The following is a 21,112-nucleotide window of genomic DNA, read 5'->3' as shown; positions in this document are numbered from 1 at the left end:
CCGTAGTTCTTATATGGTCCGGGCGTTCTTGGTACTCCCTTATGTTCTCTGATGAGTTGTGCTACATGATAGAAGTGCCATTCGCTTGGGCCTTGCTGTTGTCTGCATCCGTCAGTTTTTTCCCCCTTCCTTGGGAGTTTCATTGTGCTCTGCCGGTAGCTGGTGTCTAAATGTCAGTGTAGTGTCTCCCGACTTCCCAAGGCAAATTCTGCATCCTTTTCTGAAATATGGATGTCTGGCGATTATTTTATTTTTTTTTTTCTTTTACAAAATCCAGGGTGCTGTACTTGCCCCTTCTGGGGCAGTTATACAGTATGCTAGTCACTACACTTGGTATGGCTGGTTAACCATGGCTAATGTTTTTTTCCTTATAGTTGCTACATTTCATTTTTCTGGCTATTATTGTCCTCATGTGGTCCAATTTTGTGGACCCTACTTGAGCCTCTGGTTAATTCTGCTTGGAGTCCCTGCCCCAATGATTCTTAGACCATCTAGCTGGCTGGTTCCCTCTGGGGAAGCTACTCATAGCATCTCTGAACGGACATGCTCTGTATGACAGCTGCTTTATTGGGCCCGGTTTGGTTATTTTCCCTCCTGGGCCCCCATAAGCTTGTCTTCCTCTTAAGATTCTAACCTCTCTTCCAGTCTCCCCAGGTTCAGGTCCTGGTACCTGGGAGTTTGTTGCTGCGGTTTGCAATTTACATTTGTATTAGCCACTTCTGGGATGGAGCTTTCCCTCGATTTAAGAACTGTTCCTCCTTAGGCTGTTTGGAGTCCCCTCTCTTCTACTCCAATATCTCAGACGAGTGTGGTTCCTTTTTTCCGGAGACTTCATGTGGCCAGGGATTTCTCTGGTCTTACATTTCACAGTGATATTTTGTTCCAGATTTTCTGAGGCCTCCATTGTATGGGAAGCATGTCTTTACGTTCCCTTCTCCTGGCCATTACCTAGGACCCCCTTCTCCCCCAGGGGTTGGCTGCTTTCTCTGGCAGGATGGGGTTTCCACCTTCTCATAAGGTGTTTCTCTCTCTTGCCACCTGCCTTGCAGTGGAAGCAGGCTTGCTCCTTTCCCATGGTGAGTCTTTGCTATTCTTTCTCTCAATCGTTCAGCCTCCAGTGCTTCCTTGTTTCCTCTCTACCCTGGCCTTCACATGGTGTTTTCCACGGACAGGCCATGTTTTTAGTCTGAGACTATTTAGATTTTTTTTTCTTGTCGTGTTCCTTTGCTTCCAGGTCTTATGGAATCGCCTTCCTTTTGCCGAGGGGTGGTCCACAGGGTCTTCCTTTTAGCTTGTCTCCAGGAAGTTGTTTTACTTGGTTCATGACTGCTCCTGTCCATTTCCCAGGCATTTTCTCTCCTGCCAGGTTCCATCATAGTCAGTTTTCTTGTTGGGTCTGTCCTCTTAGGCCCCTTTCACATGAGCAAGTTTTCAGCGCGGTTGCAATGCATGACGTGAACGCATAGCACCCGCACTGAATCCTGACCCATTAATTTCAATGGGTCTGTGTACATGTGCGTTTTTTTTTTCTTCACGCATCAGTTTTGCGTTGCGTGAAAAATGGAGCATGTTCTATATTCTGCGTTTTTCATGCAGCCCTGGCCCCATAGAAGTGAATGGGGCTTCAGTGAAAAACGCATTGCACCCATAAGCAAGTGTGGGTTGCTAGATGTTTGTAATCCTTCAGGGTTTTTTTTTTTTTATCACGTGCGTGAAAAACGCATTGCACCCGTGTGGGAAAAAAACTGAACGAAATCGCAGACAAAACTGACTGAACTTGCTTGCAAAATGGTGTGAGTTTCACTGAATGCACCCGGACCTAATCCGTATCGTTCGTGTGAAAGAGGCCTTGTAGATCCTCCTCCAGGAGCATCCTTCTATATGCAGAGCGCTAGGTCATTACCAACAGACGCCTTTCCAGTTGTGCTCCTCTCCTGTTTCTTCAGGGGCTGCCCTAGTTCTTCCACATCCTTCCTCTGGCTCTCTAGTGCACACTTGTTTAACTCTCTGTTCTTGCTCAGGGCATCTAGCCCTGCTCCCTATCCTAGAGCTTCTTTATTTTTCCCACCTTGGGTGGAGTTGGGTGTTTCCCTTTGTTCCTCTCTTGCATATGGCCTTCCACCACAGCCACGTCTCCCATAATCTTTTTTTTTTTTACTCTTCCAGGCCCTGGAGACTCTCGGCTCCCTTCCTTAGTTTTTTATCTATCATTTCATGCTATGGCCTCTCCTGGTCCTGTTGGGTCACATGGTTCTCCTGCATTCTAATTAGTCTTGCTAGTTCATGTGAGGAGAGCAAGGGCTTATGGGAAGTGAGGGAAATACAGGATGGCCTCAAGGGCATGGCAAAGATCACCACAGGAAGTGCAGCAGAGGCCATCTTAGGAAGTTGCTGAAATAGAGGCACAGAGAAATAGGGTTGCTAAGGGCTGAATATAGACATCAGAAAGGTAAAATTAACTTCATGAATGTCTTCCCTTCAGTATCACATATGTTATTAATTTCATTTTTGGTAGTGAAATGGCAGTTACACTTTCAGTGTCAGTTTTCTATTACAATCTTTCATTCTTCATCCCTATATCAGTTTTGTGAGTTAATAATGCAGCATCAGGCCAATTTCAGATGAATATTACAGACTACTGTCTCGGCCTGACCACGGGTCTACTGACCTAGACTCATACCATTATAGATCCTTATGATGCTGTGAATTCAGGTCTGTGACCCCCAACATAATGTGTGCTCAAACACACCAGTAACACACTAGTCTGAAAGTGGCCTAAATGAACACAAATCAAATTCTTATTACATACCTCCAGACACCCAGGATGAGTGTATAAAAAGTCACAACAGGGTAAAAGGCATTAAAATCTTTAATTAAAGTCCCCCCCCAAATTTCATTGAGATAATAATCATGATGAAAAATGAACAATAAAAGTGATGGTCACATATCCCTAACCTGAACCTTCTGCAGTCCAGAAATGACCTCTCATTGCATTGACTCAACCGTTAAGAGCACCCGTCCTGACAGGTTAATTTTATGATGAATACACATTAGACAATTTTGGAGCATCTGTTCATAGAAATCTGCATTGTGGCCTCCTGATAATTTTCCAGGAATTGTATGAATAAGGCCTGTTTCACATATGCATTTTAAGATTCAGCAGGAAAAGGCCTGTGGGATCTCTCTGCATTCCCAGAAGCAACCGCATCACTGTCCAGCAGAGTCACCCAGACAAACACCGCTGCATGAATGGGGCTGGTGGGTATCAGGTAGTGAAGCTAGCCTAAGTTAAGGCCCTATTAGACAGCATGATCTTCAGACCAATTATCAGGAATAAGCTTTCATAGAAACACTTGTTCCCCATAATTGGCCTTTATAATTAAGAAGCACTTATTTGTTAACTGACGGGTATCTTTACTCTTGATAAAAGAAGCCCAGCTATTGGTAACACATCTCCCTGTGTAATCAGCGACGTGCTGCTGATAAAATACAACTGAATATGGGAGTAATGACTGCGGTGGCAAACGCATCACTGCCGCCCCCCCCCCCCCCCCCCCCCCCCATTCAGTTTGCATCGGCCTGTGTAAGGGTGGCCTTTACAGGCTGCAGATTGTGTTGCAGAAATCCATGCGTTTCACACCCAGTTCAAATTAAGTGAACTTATTTTCAGTTGTGGAAATTTCAGCAACAAAATTGGCAGAGTGTGAAGGCACACGAATAAGGCCGGTGCAAATGAGCACCGATGTGTTACCATTAGGGTTGTTGCGGGTATCGAAATTTCGATACCCAATCGATACTTTTGTCCCGGTATCGATACGATACCGGGATTTCCGTTTTTTCGATACTGGGCTGCGCTTCTGCGCAGTCTAGTATCTCTGAACATGAGCGCGCTGCTGTCGGCGCGCTCATGTTCTCTCTCAGCAGCACGGGGAGAAGGAAGCTGTCCTCCCTCCCCCTGTGCTGCTGCTGCTGCCGCTGCCACCAATGAGAAGCGAGGGGCGGAGGAGGGGCGGCAATGAGAAGCGAGGGGCGGCAATGAGAAGCGAGGGGCGGAGGAGGGGCGGCAATGAGAAGCGAGGGGCGGAGGAGGGGCGGCAATGAGAAGCGAGGGGCGGAGGAGGGGCGGCGCCGGCAATGAGAAGAGAGGGGCGGAGGAGGGGCGGGCGCACTGCGCCACCAATGATAGGATTATTTCAACACAGAGCTGCGCCCAGCGATGCCCCAGCACTCACCATTAGTCCTGGGCGCCGCTCCGTTCGCCTGCAGTGCCCCATTACTGTCTCCTCTCCTGCTCCACATGCTGCTGATTACTATCGGAGCGATGGGAGGAGATATCAGCTTCACTAGTGGGCGTTCCTTCTCCCTGCGCTGCGATTGGACAGCGCTACAGCCAGGGAGAAGGAACGCCCACTAGTGAAGCTGATGTCTCCTCCCATCGCTCCGATAGTAATCAGCAGCATGTGGAGCAGGACAGGAGACAGTAATGGGGCACTGCGGGCGAACGGAGCGGCGCCCAGGACTAATGGTGAGTGCTGGGACATTGCTGGGCGCCGCTCTGTGTGGCCTGATAGTGAAAGTCTGGACTCATATACAGTAGTCAGTCTTTAACACATACAGGAGGCGGGTGCCGGCAGCAGAATCGCATTGCCGGCACCCTGCCCCTGACAGGGAGCTGCGATCAGCGGCAGTTAACTGCCGCTGATCTGCCAGTACCCGCCTCCTGTATAAAGAGGTAGTTATCATTGCCCCCCCCCCCCTCAACCCACCCACCCCATTAAAATCATTGGTGGCACAGTGTGCCGGCCCCTCTCAACCCCCCAGTATTAAAATCATTGGTGGCAGTGGCCACAGGGACCTCTCTCCCCCCCCCCCCCCTCATTGGTGGTGCAGTGGCAGCTTCTGATCGGAGCCCCAGCTGTGTAAGCCTGGGGCTCCGATCGGTTACCATGGCAGCCAGGACGCTACAGAAGCCCTGGTTGCCATGGTAACATCCCTGATGCTGTGTGCACAGAGCAGCAGGGACAGTGTGGAGTCCTATTCACCCTGATAGAGATCTATCAGGCTGAATAGGAAAAGGGATGAAAGATCCCAGGTTCTAGCCCCTAAGGGGGAAATAGTCATTAAATAAAAAGTGTAAAAAAAAAAAAAAAAAAAAACACTAAAATATGAAGTATAAATCACCCCCTTTTCCCAATTTCACATATAAAATATTTAAATAATAAACATATTACATCGCCACGTCAGAAAAGTCCAAACTATTAAAATATATTAAAAAAAATCTAGGTGGTGAATGCCGGAACAGAAAAAATAAAATAAAAACTGCGCGATTCGCCATTTTTAAAAATGAGGAATGCACGTGGCTTTTTTTGTTTATTTTTTTCGCGTGGTATCGAATGGTATCGAGTATCGCAATACTTTTTCATGGTATCGAAACCGAATCAAAAAATTGGTATCGCAACAACTCTAGTTACCATCCATCACTGCTCGCACATCGGACTGTGTAATACAGCCCTCAGCATTCCCGTTTGCGCACACTCCAATATTGACCAGTCGGTGTAGACAGAGGCAATGGTAGCACAACATAGAGCTCTAAGAAAAGAGGCCTCTGAATTATTTCACACAAACTATTTGCAACAAAAAAATAATTTGTCCGAGCTGGCAGGTCCTCTTTAGCATCAAGATGGGATCTTTTCAAAATCTGCAGCATACTGTAATAGGACAGATGCGTATGTTCTCATAAATACTGTCCGGTGGAGGTTTTGCTTTGTCCTCATGATTCACAATCTTCTCTTAATACTATTTTATACTGTTTGTATCCACATTTCTTATGCCTGGTTTACTAGGGGGAAACGGATGCTAGAGCTTTGTCCCAATCATCCCAGAGTGTAAATGCCAATCAGTACACATGTAAAAGTTTGTTATCCTGCTGTGATTCATGTTACACTTTTTTTTGTTGCTATGAGGCATCTTAAAAATCAAACTGCACTGCTGCATAGCTACCATCGGTATATAGACAGTGCCACGTGTCTCCAAAGTAACCGGCTACCTGCTGTAGTCTGATTGTACAATAATGCGGTACTTTTCTCCCAGTGCCCAGGGGCGTAGTGTGCATGGAGTAACAGGTGGCTGCAGGATCAGACTACGCTCCAGCATGTCTGTAATCATTGATAGCCGTCTACACAAAACAAGTATATTTAATGAAATCTGTTTCTGAATTTTTTTTTTTTTTACCCCCACGGCAGAAAGAGTGAAAATTAAGTGCTATAGACTACAAGCCTTAGGCCAGGTTCACATCTGCGTTGTGACCGCGGGCACTCTGATGCTGTAACTGTATGCCAGCTTTCAGCTGGACAAAAAAATACTACACGCAGCATGTTATTTTTGTCCAGATGAAAGCTGGCTACATGCACATGAATAAACTCCTAACTCCTGCAGTGTACATAATGTCCCCCATATTGGTCCTCAGCTCTAATTTATTTATTTTAGCAGAAATAAAAACACAATCACCTCATCCACTTGCACACGCAGAGACAGTGGATCCTCTCTTGATTGTGAAGGACCTGTGCTGTGCTCCGTGTGATGATATCACCACACGAACATGCTGGAAGCACGTGGTGATGTCATCATGCTGAGCACAGGTCCTTCATAATCAAGAAAGGAGAGACTGCCTCTGCATGTACAAGGTGAGTGATTTTTTTATTTTTTTTTAACCCATAAAAGGCAATTTTCCACTAGTGTGCCAGTTTTTTCTGGTGCAGTCCTGTCTAAGCAACCATTAAAAACTGTCCTATTGATTTTAATGGGGCCCATCTGGCCGTGAAAACGACCAAAAAATAGGATATGTCCTATTTTCTTACAGTAAATAGCCCCCATAGACTTTAATTGGTCATAAAAATAGTAGAACAAAAAGGATAAAGCTAAAATATTCCCTTCGCCCAATCCCTCTCTCCACCCCGACAACTGTTGGGGGGAGAGTCGGGAGGTTCCCTCACACAATTCACTAATGTAAATGAGGGCCTTTTATCATCTCCCAGCAGCTTGCCTGAAGGAGAGATGGTGAGATACCTACAAGACTTTCACCATCCAGACAACCTGTGGTCTCATTTACATATCTTAACACTGCATATTGTCTTGTTTATATGGCTGTTTTTGTCCATGTCAGATCCTACCAGTTACTGTTCGGTAGTTGTAACATCCATCACTTGCAATGCAGAGTGTACAAATTTGTAGTGCAGAATATCTGCCATGTCTGAACTTTGCGTCACGCACAGGAAAGTATTTTTAATCTGTATGCTATCCACACCAACCCATTTATTTCTATGGTGCTATGCATGCATCCATATTTTTGCAGATCTGTGTGACCGTTCCAAAAATTATAGAACATGTCTTATTCCTGTCTGTATTGCATATGAGAATAGTCCTTTCTGTTGAGGAGAGTGATGAACATGGAAGGTATCTATATCTTACGGACATGGCCGTGTCATGAAGCCTAAATAAGACATTGGCCTAGGGTGGTGGTCTCCAATCTCTTGCTGTATGCCAGGGAAAATATCCCAGCTCACTCTTGTCCTCTCTTTTGATCTTACTGTCCAATTGCAAACTGTAAGAAATATATGAAGAATTTCACGTCCTAGGAAACCAGACCTCTGCTCGGTTTGCTATGAGACCTAGACTTCTAACCTTAGACCCTCTGTCAATTAGAAGGAAATTATCTTCTGCAGGAATTCTACGAGAAGAAGCTCCAAAGAGAAGAACCCTGCAGACTCATCGGTGAAGTAGTGAGTGGTTTTTTATTTTTAACTCCTCCTGACCCACTTTTTAAAGGATTCCCCTAGAAAACCTCTTTACAGGAATTATACTGTATTTTGATACATGTTTCTCATCTTGCATCTCTTGATCATATGTCACATGCTTTGCTTTGAGGCATATTCTGTAAAAGTAGGGGACTCTGAACACACTAAATAAGATGATCATCTTCTGTACATAATTAAAAATATTTCTTCACAAACTAATTTCATATTTTTATTGTCCCTTTTTCTCCTCTCTGTCACGGTTTCCTGATTCAGTTGTGGAGAAAAAAAAAAAGTGGGTCATCTATGAGGATAAGGCCACATGATCAGGTTTTTTGACACCGTTTTTGCAAAAACTAATTCAAATCAGAGGATACATAGTATCCGTGCTTAAAGGGCATCTGTCAGCAGATTTGTACCTATGACACTGGCTGACCTGTTACATGTGCACTTGGCAGCTGAAGGCATCTGTGTTGGTCCCATGTTCATATGTGCCCCCAATGCTGAGAAAAATGATGTTTTAATATATACAAATGAGAGACTGTAGGAGCAACGGGGGCATTGCCGTTACACCTAGAGGTTCTGCTCTCTCTAGAACTGCCGCACCCTCTGCACTTTGACAGGGCCAGGCGTGATGACGTTTACACTGCCTGGTCCTGTCTATCAAAGTGCAGAGGGTGCGGCAGTTGTAGAGCAATCAGAGACTCAAGGTGTAATGGTAACGCCCCCATTGCTCAGAGGCTCATTTGCATATATTAAAACATTTTTCTCAGCAATGAGGTCACAAATGGACATGGGACCAACACAGCTGACTTAAGCTGCCAAGTGCACATGTAACAGGTTAGCCGGTTTCATAGGTACAAATCTTTCTCTTATGATCCATTTGATTTTAAAAACTATATATAAAAAACCTGAACATGTGGCTGTACGCTAAAAATGTTGCTTTATTGTTGGATTAACCAGCAGCACTCAGATGATGCTTAGAATCAAAATTCCTGCAGCAATGCAGAAAATCCCATAAAACTTTTCCATCGATGGAAATACATTTTGGGCTGTTCCTGTGTGTGCAGGACCGGACCGTGGCTCACGATGCAGGTGACTGTTTTTTACCGCCCTCAGCTGACGTGTCAGTAGCAGGTTAAGAGCAGCAGACACAGTCGTCCAGCGCCATAAATTCTGTGGGTTTCTGATCCAGGAACTTCTGCAGCTGAGTTCTCAGGTTCTCGATGTGCTTACACTTGAGGGTCAGGATTTCATCAAGCTTCTTCACATATTCTTGAAAATCCTATAGACAAGATAGCGACATTGTTTCAACCCCTTCCTGACAGTGATTCTCAACTTATTTTCCGTTCACATAGACGTATGAGGGCTTGATTTTTGCAGGACAAGTTGTACCACTTAATACTGTGTATAGGGTTAGAAGCTTGAAATAAAAATTCCAAATTGGGGTGAAACTGGAGGGATAAAAAAAAATAATTCTTCCCAATGCAGTTCAAATTATGGTGCACATTTATTAAGACTGGTATTTGAGCCGCCGGTCTTAAGCCCCTGCACTGGTGGTGGATCGTTGATGTTATATAACTTCAGCGCATCCATTGCCGATTCTGAATGTAAGACCGCTTCTTTGCCATCTTAAATTTAGACCATTTTCTACACCTAAACCAGGCGTACAAAATGATGAATGAGATGGGCCTGCCGGCCCGTCCCCTTCCTCGCCCACACCATGCTCACTTTTTTAGACATGGCGTGAGCGGGGAGAAGTCGCAGATTCTGCCACACCATGGCATGCAACAGAATCTGCACCAGATATACGTGGCGTATATCTGGTCATAAATGACACCCTATGTTAACTTCATTCTGCAGGTCAATACGATTACAGTGATAAAACATTTTTCTTGTGCTTTAAATGCTAATTTTTTTTTTTTGCAAAAATACATTTTCTGTTTGCATCACCATATTCTGCCACCCATAACTTTTTTATATTTACGTCTACAGAGTTGTGTGAAGGGCTGATTTTTTTGCAGGACGATCAATGATACCATTTGGGGTGTGACTTTTTGAGCCCTATTTGTTTTTGCGCAGGGAAGCAACAGAATCGGCCATTCATATGAGACAAATACTCTTATGTTTTAATAGTACAGGCATTTTCAGATGCGGTGATACTAATGATCGTTAACATTTTTTATTTACCGTATTTATTTCTACTTGTAAAATAGGAAAAGGGGTACATTTTTATGTCTGTTTTTTATATTTTAAAAAATGTTTTGACCATTCATTTTTAGTCCCTCCAGGAGACTTCAACATGTGATCATCTGACTGCAATGATTTACCTTTGCAGTCTATAGGAGAATTAGTCTTTCTTCAGGGCTCGACAGGAATTTTGCTATGGCAGGCCTCGGAGTCTTCATGGGGGGCAGCTGTTCACTCACCGGAGTGCTCCAGTAAATGAACACTCAGATGCCGTGGTCACGACTGAACATGTTCATATACTTTTGCAGCATATGCTGGGAAGGATTTAAAAGGGGCTTTTCAAGATCAAGTATTCACAGCCTATTTTGTAGGGTATAACCATATGTGACACCAGACATTACCCATGTACAAAAGCAGCGTTGTTTCTGGAAAAACCCAATTCTTGTAATCAGTGGCGGCCCCAGCGGCTGGACTCCTTCGCTGGCCTAATTCATATTTTTTTCAAATCACATTATATACTGCTTGTTTTCAGGGGTTACAGCCACCGCTGCAGCACAGATACGAGTTGGCCAGGATGGGCGCTGCTATGCCACCAGAGAGGCCAGCACCTTTTCCTGTAGTGTGCTAGCACGACCACCACTGAAATTGCAGCATGGTCATAACCCCTAGATACGAGAAGGATAATGTAATGGATAATGAATCCAGCCAGCAAAGGAGACAATATGGACAATCACAATACATTAGTAAGTGGCTTGTATTAACTTCCTCTACATGACAAATAATATTTGCTGAAGTAAGACAGCCACTTCAAAAAAATAAAAAAACTTTGGAAAAAATTGTTTACTTCTTTCCATCTCCATATTTTGACCCCCATATGTGCTCATTTTTTGCGGGGCAATCAGTGATTTTGGGGTGTGTACAAGTTTTTAATCAGCTATAGAATAAATATTTGTATAAATTAATAGTATGGGCATTTTGGAACACTGTCATGCCCATGATGTTTATTTTTTTATTGTTCATTTTAATTATGGGGAAAGGGGGGTGATTTGAATTATATATTTAATATTTTTTATATGTTGAAAAAAATTTTTTTTACTTCACCCCCAAACCCCCCTTTAGGGAACTGAACATGCAATCAGATTGCATTTCCTATACACAAATGTAATTTAATACATTAGTTTATTCCAATGCATTGCTGCGACCTGCAAACCTATATTGGAATATACCAGCGAAAGGCCTGGTAGCCTCCTACAGGCTTTGGCCTATCACCAACACGGGACAGCTTCCCCAATCTCAGTGCAGGGAAGCTGTTCTGGCCCCGTGGTGCAGCACTCCCAGGGAAAGCTGCCTCAGAAGCAGTGGTTACAATTGACCACGGCATCTGTGGGTTATAGGTCTGTAAACTGTGTTATCGTGTACAACAGCAGAAACTTGGCGCCATTTTTAAAGCCATGATGGGGGTTAAATACAAGGTATGATGAATGCACTCACTGAGCTGGACGTGTGATTCAGAAGCATTTCCTCCTGTGAGCTCAGAGCAGACATCTCATTTAGCTGTTTGCAGTGTGCTTGAATGACAACCTGTCTGAAAAGAAAAAAACATGAAGGTTAATAGAGGGCCAGAGATGACCGGTGAAGGACTTCTATTATGTTGGCTATTTTGTGTACAGTGTGCCTAGAAATACCGACCCCACTAATGACGGATTTACACCAGAGCGGGGAAAGTGGAAGAGGGCGCACTGTGTATGTGCAACGCCCTTCATTCATTTCTATGGGGCCACCCAAAATAGAGCGCTGGCTTGGCTATTTCCATCGGCCCCATACAAATGAATAGGAGCGGTGGCCACGCAAGCACAGTGCGCTCCCATTCACTTGTATGGGTAGAGTGCTTGGCGGTGGCCGGGGTCCTCCAGCCACCACTCTCCCTGCTCCGTTCTCGACGTTCAGACAGTAGGGGCATATCCTAGCGATTATGCCCCCATTGGCTGTGATGGGAATACCCCTTTAGGCAGAGACCTAAATCATCGTTTCTGGGCAACATTGTACTGTGTAAACAGCAATCTTCTGCCCAGAAACAATGAATCTGTATGAAGACATGTCATTACTGTAGCCATCGCTCATCCCCGTATAGTAGAGGTGATTGCTGCATGTGAATGCAGCTCTTCACCTCCACTGATGAGCAGACAATTATTGGGAAGCAACTTATTCTTTCTAAAGAACGGTGTCCCCAATGACTAATACTTCCTTGAATCATGACATCATTATTTAAAAAGTTCACTAATTAACCCCCCAGACAATCTTCATAACCACCAAATTCACTTACTGAGCCTTTTCAAGCATCTTCACTTCTTGACTTGACACACGGGACGACTGTAACGGGCCACTTGAGGCTGGTGTTGTTCTCGGAGTTTGATCCTCTCTGATGAGGACACATTTTGGTGTCTGTTTCTCTTTGGCACCACAGTGGGTAAATATATATTCCATAAGTCTATTTTTAAGATGTTCCAGTTCATTGTCACTTAACGGCAGCTTGAAGGAATCTTCAGAGTCCACCCCGCTGGAATAAAGAGGATCAGTGCTGACATTGGTTGGCGAGGTATTTAAGGGCTTACTGTGGTCTTTGGCAGCTTCTTTTAATTGTTTCCTACCAAATACCAGTGATGGCATAACTATTCCATGAGTTTTTACATTTCCACTACTGTCCTCAGTATCTGCATCATAAAAATGACTAGTCTGATCCCTACATTTAGGTTGAGAAAAATCTAAAAAAGAATCGCTAATGTAGAAGTCATTTTTCCCAGAGGCCGGTGATTGTCCTAGTCTAGGAGAGTTTTTCTCAGCCAAATCTGACTGTATCGGGAACTGTGGAGAACCAGCAGAACTAGACTTTGGTTCAAAGCTGCTGTCTGGGAACCAGTTCTTGCCTCTACACTGGGAGTTCTCAATATGCAAGCTCTCGTTATAACGAAGCATTTTTTTAACAAGATCTGATAGGTTCTTCTCAACAGACTGATCATCCGTGTGAGATTTAACAACCATGGCTTTATCTGAAATTGCACTACTTGATCCATCGCCAACTCCAGACAGATCATGAGGCTCAAGGTTATATGTTGAATCCAATGACCAGTTATCCTTTAACAGGGACACAGTGAGGGGAGCCATCATTGCCGTTTCACACGAGGTATTTGCGGCTGGACTTCTTCCTTCAGGGAATTTGGGTCCTGTTATCGGAGAGCCATTTAAAGACACTGTTTGATTACACCTTTCTTGTAACGGATTTAAGTCTGTACTTGATTTGCGAGACAAAGGCGAGTCATTTATTGTCTTTTTTTTGTTTTCTAGGTCTTCCTGAGAAGAATATGGCTTTTCTGGAGTACGGCCAGTATTGTCAAGAGAATTGGTGGATTCTTCTTCTGAACTCCACATGGTGTGATCACCATTTTCCACTCTTTTTCTGTCTGACAGTCCACAACTACATTTACTGGTTATCATGCTTTTATTCTCCTTCGATTCTGACAAATGATAGTGGAGTCCCTGCCCTATCCCTGAAACTTTTCTGACCTCTAAACTTGGTGTACCCTGATGGAGAAAAAAGGAAAGCCTTTCTCGGACCATCTCTTCTTTTCTTCCTTTCTTCTGGTTGGAAGTAAATGAAAAGGAGTCTTCACTAAAGTCACTGTCATCGGGATCCTCTACTGGAGTCTCTTCACGTTGTGATGCAGCACTCCTGACATGACCCACTGTGACCTCCTGGGGCTTATACTGGTCCAAAATCTTTTCAAGTGGTTGATAGTGAAGTTTCTGAAGAAGAATGGGAGGGTGCTGAATCTGCTGGTGATAGTATCTTAAGTGTTCCTCCCTTTCTTTCTGCTCTGGAAGACCCCTATTTTCACCACCTGTCTTTCTGCAAGTGGGATCGTCATGAGCATCCCACATTCTTGCCGTTATATCTGTAAACATCCCACCTCTGGAAACAATTTGCTTCTGTACCGGCTGCACAGCTTGTACTCTCTGCAGAGGTTGGCGACTGCGATCTTCTTTGGGTTCAATGCCCATGTCTGCCTTAACGCTGTGAGGATTTCTAGGGGTAGGGATCTTATCATGGCTCTCACTCTTCTTTTTGCCTGTCTTTATTGTGCCCTTGACTGGGGTAGTATGGGTTAGCCAAGCTTGGGTTGGACAACCTCTACCCCCTGTATTCGGCTTAGTGCAGATTTTTGGAGTGGATGACAAGGGAACATTGGTTGGATGGAAAACCGATGGACATGACTTGTGCTTAACGATAGTAGAGGAGGAGCTTGACAGCCCGAGTTTTACTTTCTTTGGAGATATTTTTTCCCCCAAGACAGACGGAGAATTCTGACCTCGTTTTGGAGACAAACATGGGGCAGATCTGCCCCGACCGTTGCAGGAGGTAGTGCACTTCATTCCTTTTTTCAGCTCTTTTACTCTAGAAAACAACATGCACATTTAAAGTGGTAGTCCCTATACTATACTTTTTGCATAAGTCAGTAGAAAATATAAGTACATAAAACTTTTTGCTATCAATACAAAAGGGACTTCTAGGCCTACTCTAGTAGCTCCACATTGCAGTGACACCTATTGCAATCATCACCAGTCTCCAGAGGAAAATTCCACTTCTGAAAGACATTTTACAAAAATAACTTATGTTCCCCAATTGATTTTGGTCCAATGCACGCAAAACAAAAGGGGACACGACTTTGCAACTAGTCTCCATGGTTATAGACTATATTTGTAGTCTGATCATGCAGTGATCCTTTCTTCCATCTGCTCTTCCTCTACTGCCTGTGAGCTTAGAGTACCATGACTGCAGAATCAGACTACCCAGGATTTTTTTGCCATAGATACTCATTGGTCTGCATAGGAGCTGTAGACACAATACTATACGAGATATATGGAGCAAGTGTGTACATGGCCTTAAAATAAAGCTCCAGGCAAAACGTTAAAATTCAGTCCATGCGCATTCCCCAAAATAGGGTTAGGGTGGAAAAATGGCTTGTACTAGTTATGTTTGGTTGTCACAATACATTTTTCTTTCCTTGCAGATTCAGTTTTAACTTAAAGGGTTGTACATGGATGGGAGTTTTTGGCAACTACCCCCCCCCCCCCCCCCCCCCCCCCCCATAAACACACACACTTGGCCAGACCTTTAAAAGGAAAGATGAATGACCTACATGTTTCCTGGGGCGACGGGTTGCCAAACCTCCCCCCATTCTTGCACAACCCCTTTAAACACTTGTTGGAAATCCATGATAAGAGGCTACTACATGCAGCCTGGATGCCACTTGTACAATGATGGCTTACCTCAGACCAATACATAACACAACAGGAGTAGTAGTTTCTCATGTTACTACCACTTCTCATGAAGACTCAGATGGTAACTACTTACCTATCGGCATAGCGCAGTGTGTTCAGTGTATGCTCGGTAGCGATGTGACTAGGAGATATGTTGGCAATCATGCAGGTCTTGGAGTTTCCAATAAAGGAATCTTTCAGCACCTGCAGTTGAGATGCAAGAAATCCCTTTAGTGTTGTCTACATTATAACAAATATTGTTCACTCTTTGCAAAATGTAAAAAAATAAGATTCTGCTCCAGCATCACCCAGATCACCCTCATCCTCTGGGTACAAGGTGATAGGTGGTAACCAAGAGAGTCAACCTGTGCTGGTGCCATCACACAGAAGAATTCGAATTGGTAGCCAAGGTCATGTGACATGTCAGATGAATGTTATAAATTTAGGGTACATTCACACAACCGTATTATTTTATCCGCATCCGTTCCGCATTTTGTGGAATAGATGCGGATCCATTCATTTCTATGGGTGAATAAAATCTGCGGACAACGTTCAGTATGTTGTCCGCATCCATGTTTCCACACTTATAGTCCGCAAAAATATGAAGCTTGTGCTACTATTGTCCGCACAGATCGGTCCGCAGCCCCATTCAAGTCAATGGATTCGCAAATTGCGGATGGCATACGGAATGGTTTCCGTATGTCATCCGTTTTTTGCGGCTCAGTTACCGTATTTTTGAAAGGCCTTAATAATTCTATCTTTTTTTTTCCTTCCATTTTTGTGCAGACCGTAAAAACCAGAAGACATACAGAACACAAACGAAAATGTGGACACACAGTTCCGTTATTTGCGGACCGCAAAACGGAAAGGATTACATACGGTCGTGTAAATGTACCCTTACCTTGTAAGTAGGCATGACAGACAACTAACCAAACATAAGGTAAGGCCGGTGAATTTTAATACACAGTCATGTGAACCATGATGGAGGCATAAAACAATCAAACCCTTGAAGATTCTTCCTACCTGGGTCAGTTTGCTCTGTCTGAAAGGTGTATGGGCCTGCTCCTGATCCAGCGCACGTATACATTCTTTCAGCTAAAAAACAAAAGGCAGTTATATAGAAGTAATAGTGTGAGACACATAATACAGTTTTCTAACACATTTCTGCCCAACTGAGTCGCATAGGTGCTTCAAAATGAATCTCCACCTTTAATTATCATGCCGTTTTATATCCAAAATTCTGTTCATATTAATTTCTCACTATAACTCTAGTAGTTGCAGCATAGCTTTTTTCTGATACAAAGCTCCAAATTTCTCAGCCTGACTCTGGTCTCCCTTCCATAGTCTCTTCCTCCTTATATGTACTGTCTATTAGGTTACTTTCACACTTGCAGCAGAGAGATCCGGTCTTAAAAATGCCTGATCAGTCGAAAAAAATGCATTGAAATGCCAGATCCGTCTTTCTGGTGTCATCCGGCAAAACAGATCCGGCATTTATTTTTTTTCACCTTTTTTTCAGTCTGCGCATGCACAGACCGGAAGGACGGATCCGGCACTAATACATTCCTATGGGAAAAAAATGCCGGATCCGGCATTCAGGCAAGTCTTCAGTTTTTTTTTCCCGGGGATAAAACCGTAGCATGCTCCGGTTTTCTCTTTTGCCTGATCAGTCAAAACGACTGAACTGAAGACATCCTGATGCAAACTGAACGGATTGCTCTCCATTCAGAATGCATGGGGATATGCCTGATCAGTTCTTTTCCGGTATAGAGCCCCTGTGACGGAACTCTATGCCAGAAAAAAAAAAGCAAGTGTGAAAGTACCCTTAGATATGTTACTAAAAAACTATTTTACAAGTTCCCTCCCTATTTGTCATGCACTGTTCTCCTTTTCCAGACCCTTCCCTGCTTGTGTAGTGAGCACTGAGCAGATGATGAATTAACAGTAAGTGTATAGATCGGTGTTAGCGCTCATTGCTGCAATGCTGTTCGCCATCTGCTCCGCATCTACTAGGCAGGGAAACACTGGGCAGATAGAGGGGAATGGAGCTGCAAAACAAAAATTAATTCATTGCCCAACTATTCTCAAAAATTAAAAAAGTTGCACAAGGCTCTATAATCATCGGTGGCGATATTATGTTCCCGGATCTAGACTTCTCTGCTCTGTCTAGACGAAACTCTAATGTACACAACCTTATCATAAAAAAGGTTACCTAGATGTATGGAGAGGCCACCACGGAACTGAAAAAGATTATACCTTTTATTCTATACCAAACAACTCCTATTCCAGAATCGATATGTTCCTCTTAAGCAGACTAGACCTACATAAAACCCAAAACCCCATCAATTGGAAATATTTCATGGTCAGACCATGCACCAATATCAATAGATATTAAAGAACAATATCTAGGTCCATCAGCCCCATTATGGAATCTAAAAGATTATATTCACCAATCAATCTCCCAGACTATATTAATAGACATAATATAACTTTCACGGTAAAGACCACTGCTATCCCTATACATCAAGACATTAATGTATAGCAGTAAGATAATAATGCTCCCTCCAGTGGCAGTTTCCAGTAGTGCAGTAAATTTGGCACTGTGTAATTATCAGAAAAACAAAAGCTCCCACCACTATAAAGATATACTAGGAAATACATCAGAATACAATGTTGAACCTATTTGAATAGAAATCTTAATAGTGTTGAAGGGTGGACATTCACTAGAGGTTGTAGAACAATAAGCTCCAAAGGTGGTTAGACAGCTCTACAGATCATTCTTTTTTCTAAATTGCACCTTTTGGATATCGAAGACACGAGTGCTTTTGTTATTTTTTTTTAAGGCTTAAAAGGCAGTTACACTTATTCTTTTTCAATTATTGAGTCATTCATTGACTTCGACACACAAAACCTGTGCTGGAGCTGGTCTGCCCCCGAGACACCCAGTGATCACATGATTGCTCCAGGGCCGTCTTTACCAAGGGGCAAAAGGGGCAGCTGCCCTGGGCCCAGTTGCTCCTGGGGGGCCCAAGGCAGCTGCCTCTTGAGCCCTGCTAGCTACTGCCCCGGGTGTCAGGCTGTCGGCTACACAGGCATCATGATCGTACTGTGTTAATGATCTTAATTCTAGGACCTTAATGAGTTTTGCTCTAGGACCTTAATGACATCATTACCATGTGACCAGTAACCTAGCAATTACTGGTCACATGGCTATGAGGTCATAACAGGTCCTACTGAGTGTTGCAGAAGTTAACTGTGGAGCTTTTTTGTGTAAAGATTACATCAGAAAAAGGTGACGGGGCTGTTATGTTAATATACTGTAAACTACTGTATAGTGGGGTGCTGTATATTGTGTGGTGGGCTGTATATTGTGTGGTGGGGGGGTGGGCTGTATACTGTGTGGTGGGCTGTATACTGTGTGGTGGGCTGTATACTGTGGGGGAGTGCTATACTGCATAGTGTATAGTTTGGGGTGCTGTATACCGTGAGGTGCTGTATACTGTGGGCTGCTATACTGCTCTACTATATACTGTGGGGTACTGTATACTATAGGGTGCTATACTGCATACTGGGGGGTGTTGGGCTGCACTGTAACACTAGGGTGAGCCGAGCCCTGGTCTCCTTTCTGCAGAGCGGTGCCCACTTCCAGCCCAGAGCACTGATCCTGAGCCGCTGGAGTCTTCAGAACTGGAAGTATTTACAGTCATTCACTGGACTCTACCAGATGTGTGGATTTTGTGTGTGTGTGTGTTGTGGTGGAGGGGCGTGATTGCCTGCTAAAGTGTGGGAAGGCGGGATCCAGGGGGCCCAAGTAAATTTTTGCCCAGGGTCCAATCAATATTAAAGACGGCCCTGGATTGCTCTCTCTATTTACTGCATAGAACTCAGTAATAAACCAGTTCTGTCTTCTCGGCCCCCCCCGGCTGTCACTGACAGCCGGGGAGTCAACATGCTCTGATAGATTGCAGGAGAGGTACCTTTAATCCAGTGCAGGACAGTGGCCGCAAACCGTAGCTATGTGGGAAGACTAGATGGGCCAAATGGTTCTTATCTGCCAACACATTCTATGTTTCTAAGTGGGCTGCATGCGGTCTGCAGCCCACGGATGATTCACCCCAGTATAGAGCTTTCCGCATCCCGTCCGTACACTTCTAGCCTCTGGCACTGCGGCAGCCACAAACAGCTGATTGTGGGGGTGCAAGGTGCTGGACCCCCATCGATCTGTTACTAATGACCTATCCCGAGTATAGATCATCAATATCTCTAGCCCAGAGAAGCTCATTAAAGGGGTCGTGTCACTTCAGCAAATAGCATTTATCATGTAGAGAAAGTTAATACAAGGCACTTACTAACGTATTGTCATTGTCCATATTGCTTCCATTGCTGGCTTGATTCATTTTTCCATCACATTATACTCTGCTCATTTCCATGGTTATGACTGAAGGCAAATGTGACTCCATGTTGTCTTCCCTATGATGTACAGAATTGTTATAATATCTCACCTACGCACTTCACATCCTCCCCCACTGTGAGTTAGGTTCACTTCTCTGTCTCAGGACAGATTTTGGGAATCTCCCAGAATTAGAACAAATGTTCTAATTCACTCAGGGTCATTCGGCACAACTGCGTACGTTCTTATATGTGACGTATTACATACCCATAAAAGGGATGTTCCAGTGGTATCTGTATGGGCGTCAATGTTTATCATTTATGATTGGTTTAACTCTGTTGTTGTACAAACTTTTCTGCTGCCTATATGAGGCCAAGCAACAGCATAATAAAATTAGAGTGTTTCTCAGTGATGTGTGTGTCTATTATTGCCAACTGAGAAACATCTCTCCTGACGTCAGTGTCTCAAACCAAGGTTGTCGTAGAGGTCCAGAAAGGTCCAAATCCTTTCAATGACCACCCTGCAATCCAGCAGCATTGGCAGTGCCCGTACACTATATAAAAAAAAAAAAGCCCCAGCCTATGCGAGTTCCCATGGTCCCGGCCACCAGAGAGGCCGGTACTTTTTCTTATAGTGTGCAAGCATTGCCACCGCTACTGGATTGTAGCGTGGTCGTAACCATGGAAACGAGCAGTGTATAATGTGATGGAAAAATGAATCCAGCCAGTAAAGGAAGCAATATGGACAATAACAATATATTAGTAAGTGCCTTGTATTAACTTTCTCTACATGATAAATGCCACTTACTGAAGTGACAGAACCCCTTTAATGATTTTTCCTGGAATCTATTTTGTAAAGATTTAGAATAAAAAAAAAAAAAAAAAAACATATGTGTAACGTTCCAGGGAGGTGCACACTTACTGCTAAGAGGCTCTGGTTAATTTCCGCTCCTTCCATTTTGGTTTGCTTATCTGACTCCCGTGCATCGGATGCTCTTTCACTTCCAGCTAAATCAATGAAGGACATTCTGAAGTAGAAACACGGAAAAGACATCACATTGGTGCATAACACCTGTAACACTGGAATCTAGAACTGAATCCATTCAATATGCTCCTAATGTATGTGGGAGACTCACTATTGACTTGAACATGAGACTATATAGCGTTTAGTTTTTAGGGTTCAAACTTTATATACATCTTTACAGGCGTCAGAGTTTTCTGATGCAGAGCTCCAAAACCCCCGCTTCCCTTCAAATAGCCATGGAGTTAAAGGGATGCATCTTTAAATAACTTTTGATAAATCACAATGACAAGTCAAAAGTTCTGATCATTGGTGGTCTGGGTGCCTTGGGAAGCACCAAAAGTAATGAAAGTAAGGTCTGCTCCTTTAGGACTGACCTATCTTGCAGTAGACGAGTACTCCCACC

The 21,112-nt window shown here is 43.8% G+C and overlaps 1 protein-coding gene across 4 annotated transcripts in view; it reads right to left on the bottom strand.

The window, feature by feature from the left end:
• Positions 1–8,567: 8,567 nt before the first annotated feature.
• KIF24 (kinesin family member 24) overlaps positions 8,568–21,112 on the bottom strand; it is a 41,581-nt gene continuing 29,036 nt past the window's right edge. For 3 of the 4 annotated variants that reach the window (XM_044276269.1, XM_044276271.1, XM_044276270.1), the window contains exons 8-13: positions 20,608–20,713; positions 16,320–16,391; positions 15,391–15,500; positions 12,304–14,430; positions 11,472–11,565; positions 8,568–9,075 (exon numbers count right to left, since the gene is read on the bottom strand). In XM_044276269.1, coding sequence (XP_044132204.1) covers positions 8,929–9,075; positions 11,472–11,565; positions 12,304–14,430; positions 15,391–15,500; positions 16,320–16,391; positions 20,608–20,713 — 2,656 coding nt within the window. In that variant the 3' untranslated portion in view covers positions 8,568–8,928. The remainder of the gene's footprint in view (positions 9,076–11,471; positions 11,566–12,303; positions 14,431–15,390; positions 15,501–16,319; positions 16,392–20,607; positions 20,714–21,112) is intronic. The other variant, XM_044276272.1, reaches the window with a different exon arrangement.

This window comes from Bufo gargarizans, chromosome 1 (assembly GCF_014858855.1).
Source record: "Bufo gargarizans isolate SCDJY-AF-19 chromosome 1, ASM1485885v1, whole genome shotgun sequence".
Lineage (NCBI taxonomy): Eukaryota > Metazoa > Chordata > Amphibia > Anura > Bufonidae > Bufo > Bufo gargarizans.
This window is presented reverse-complemented; position numbering and strand designations above follow the sequence as displayed.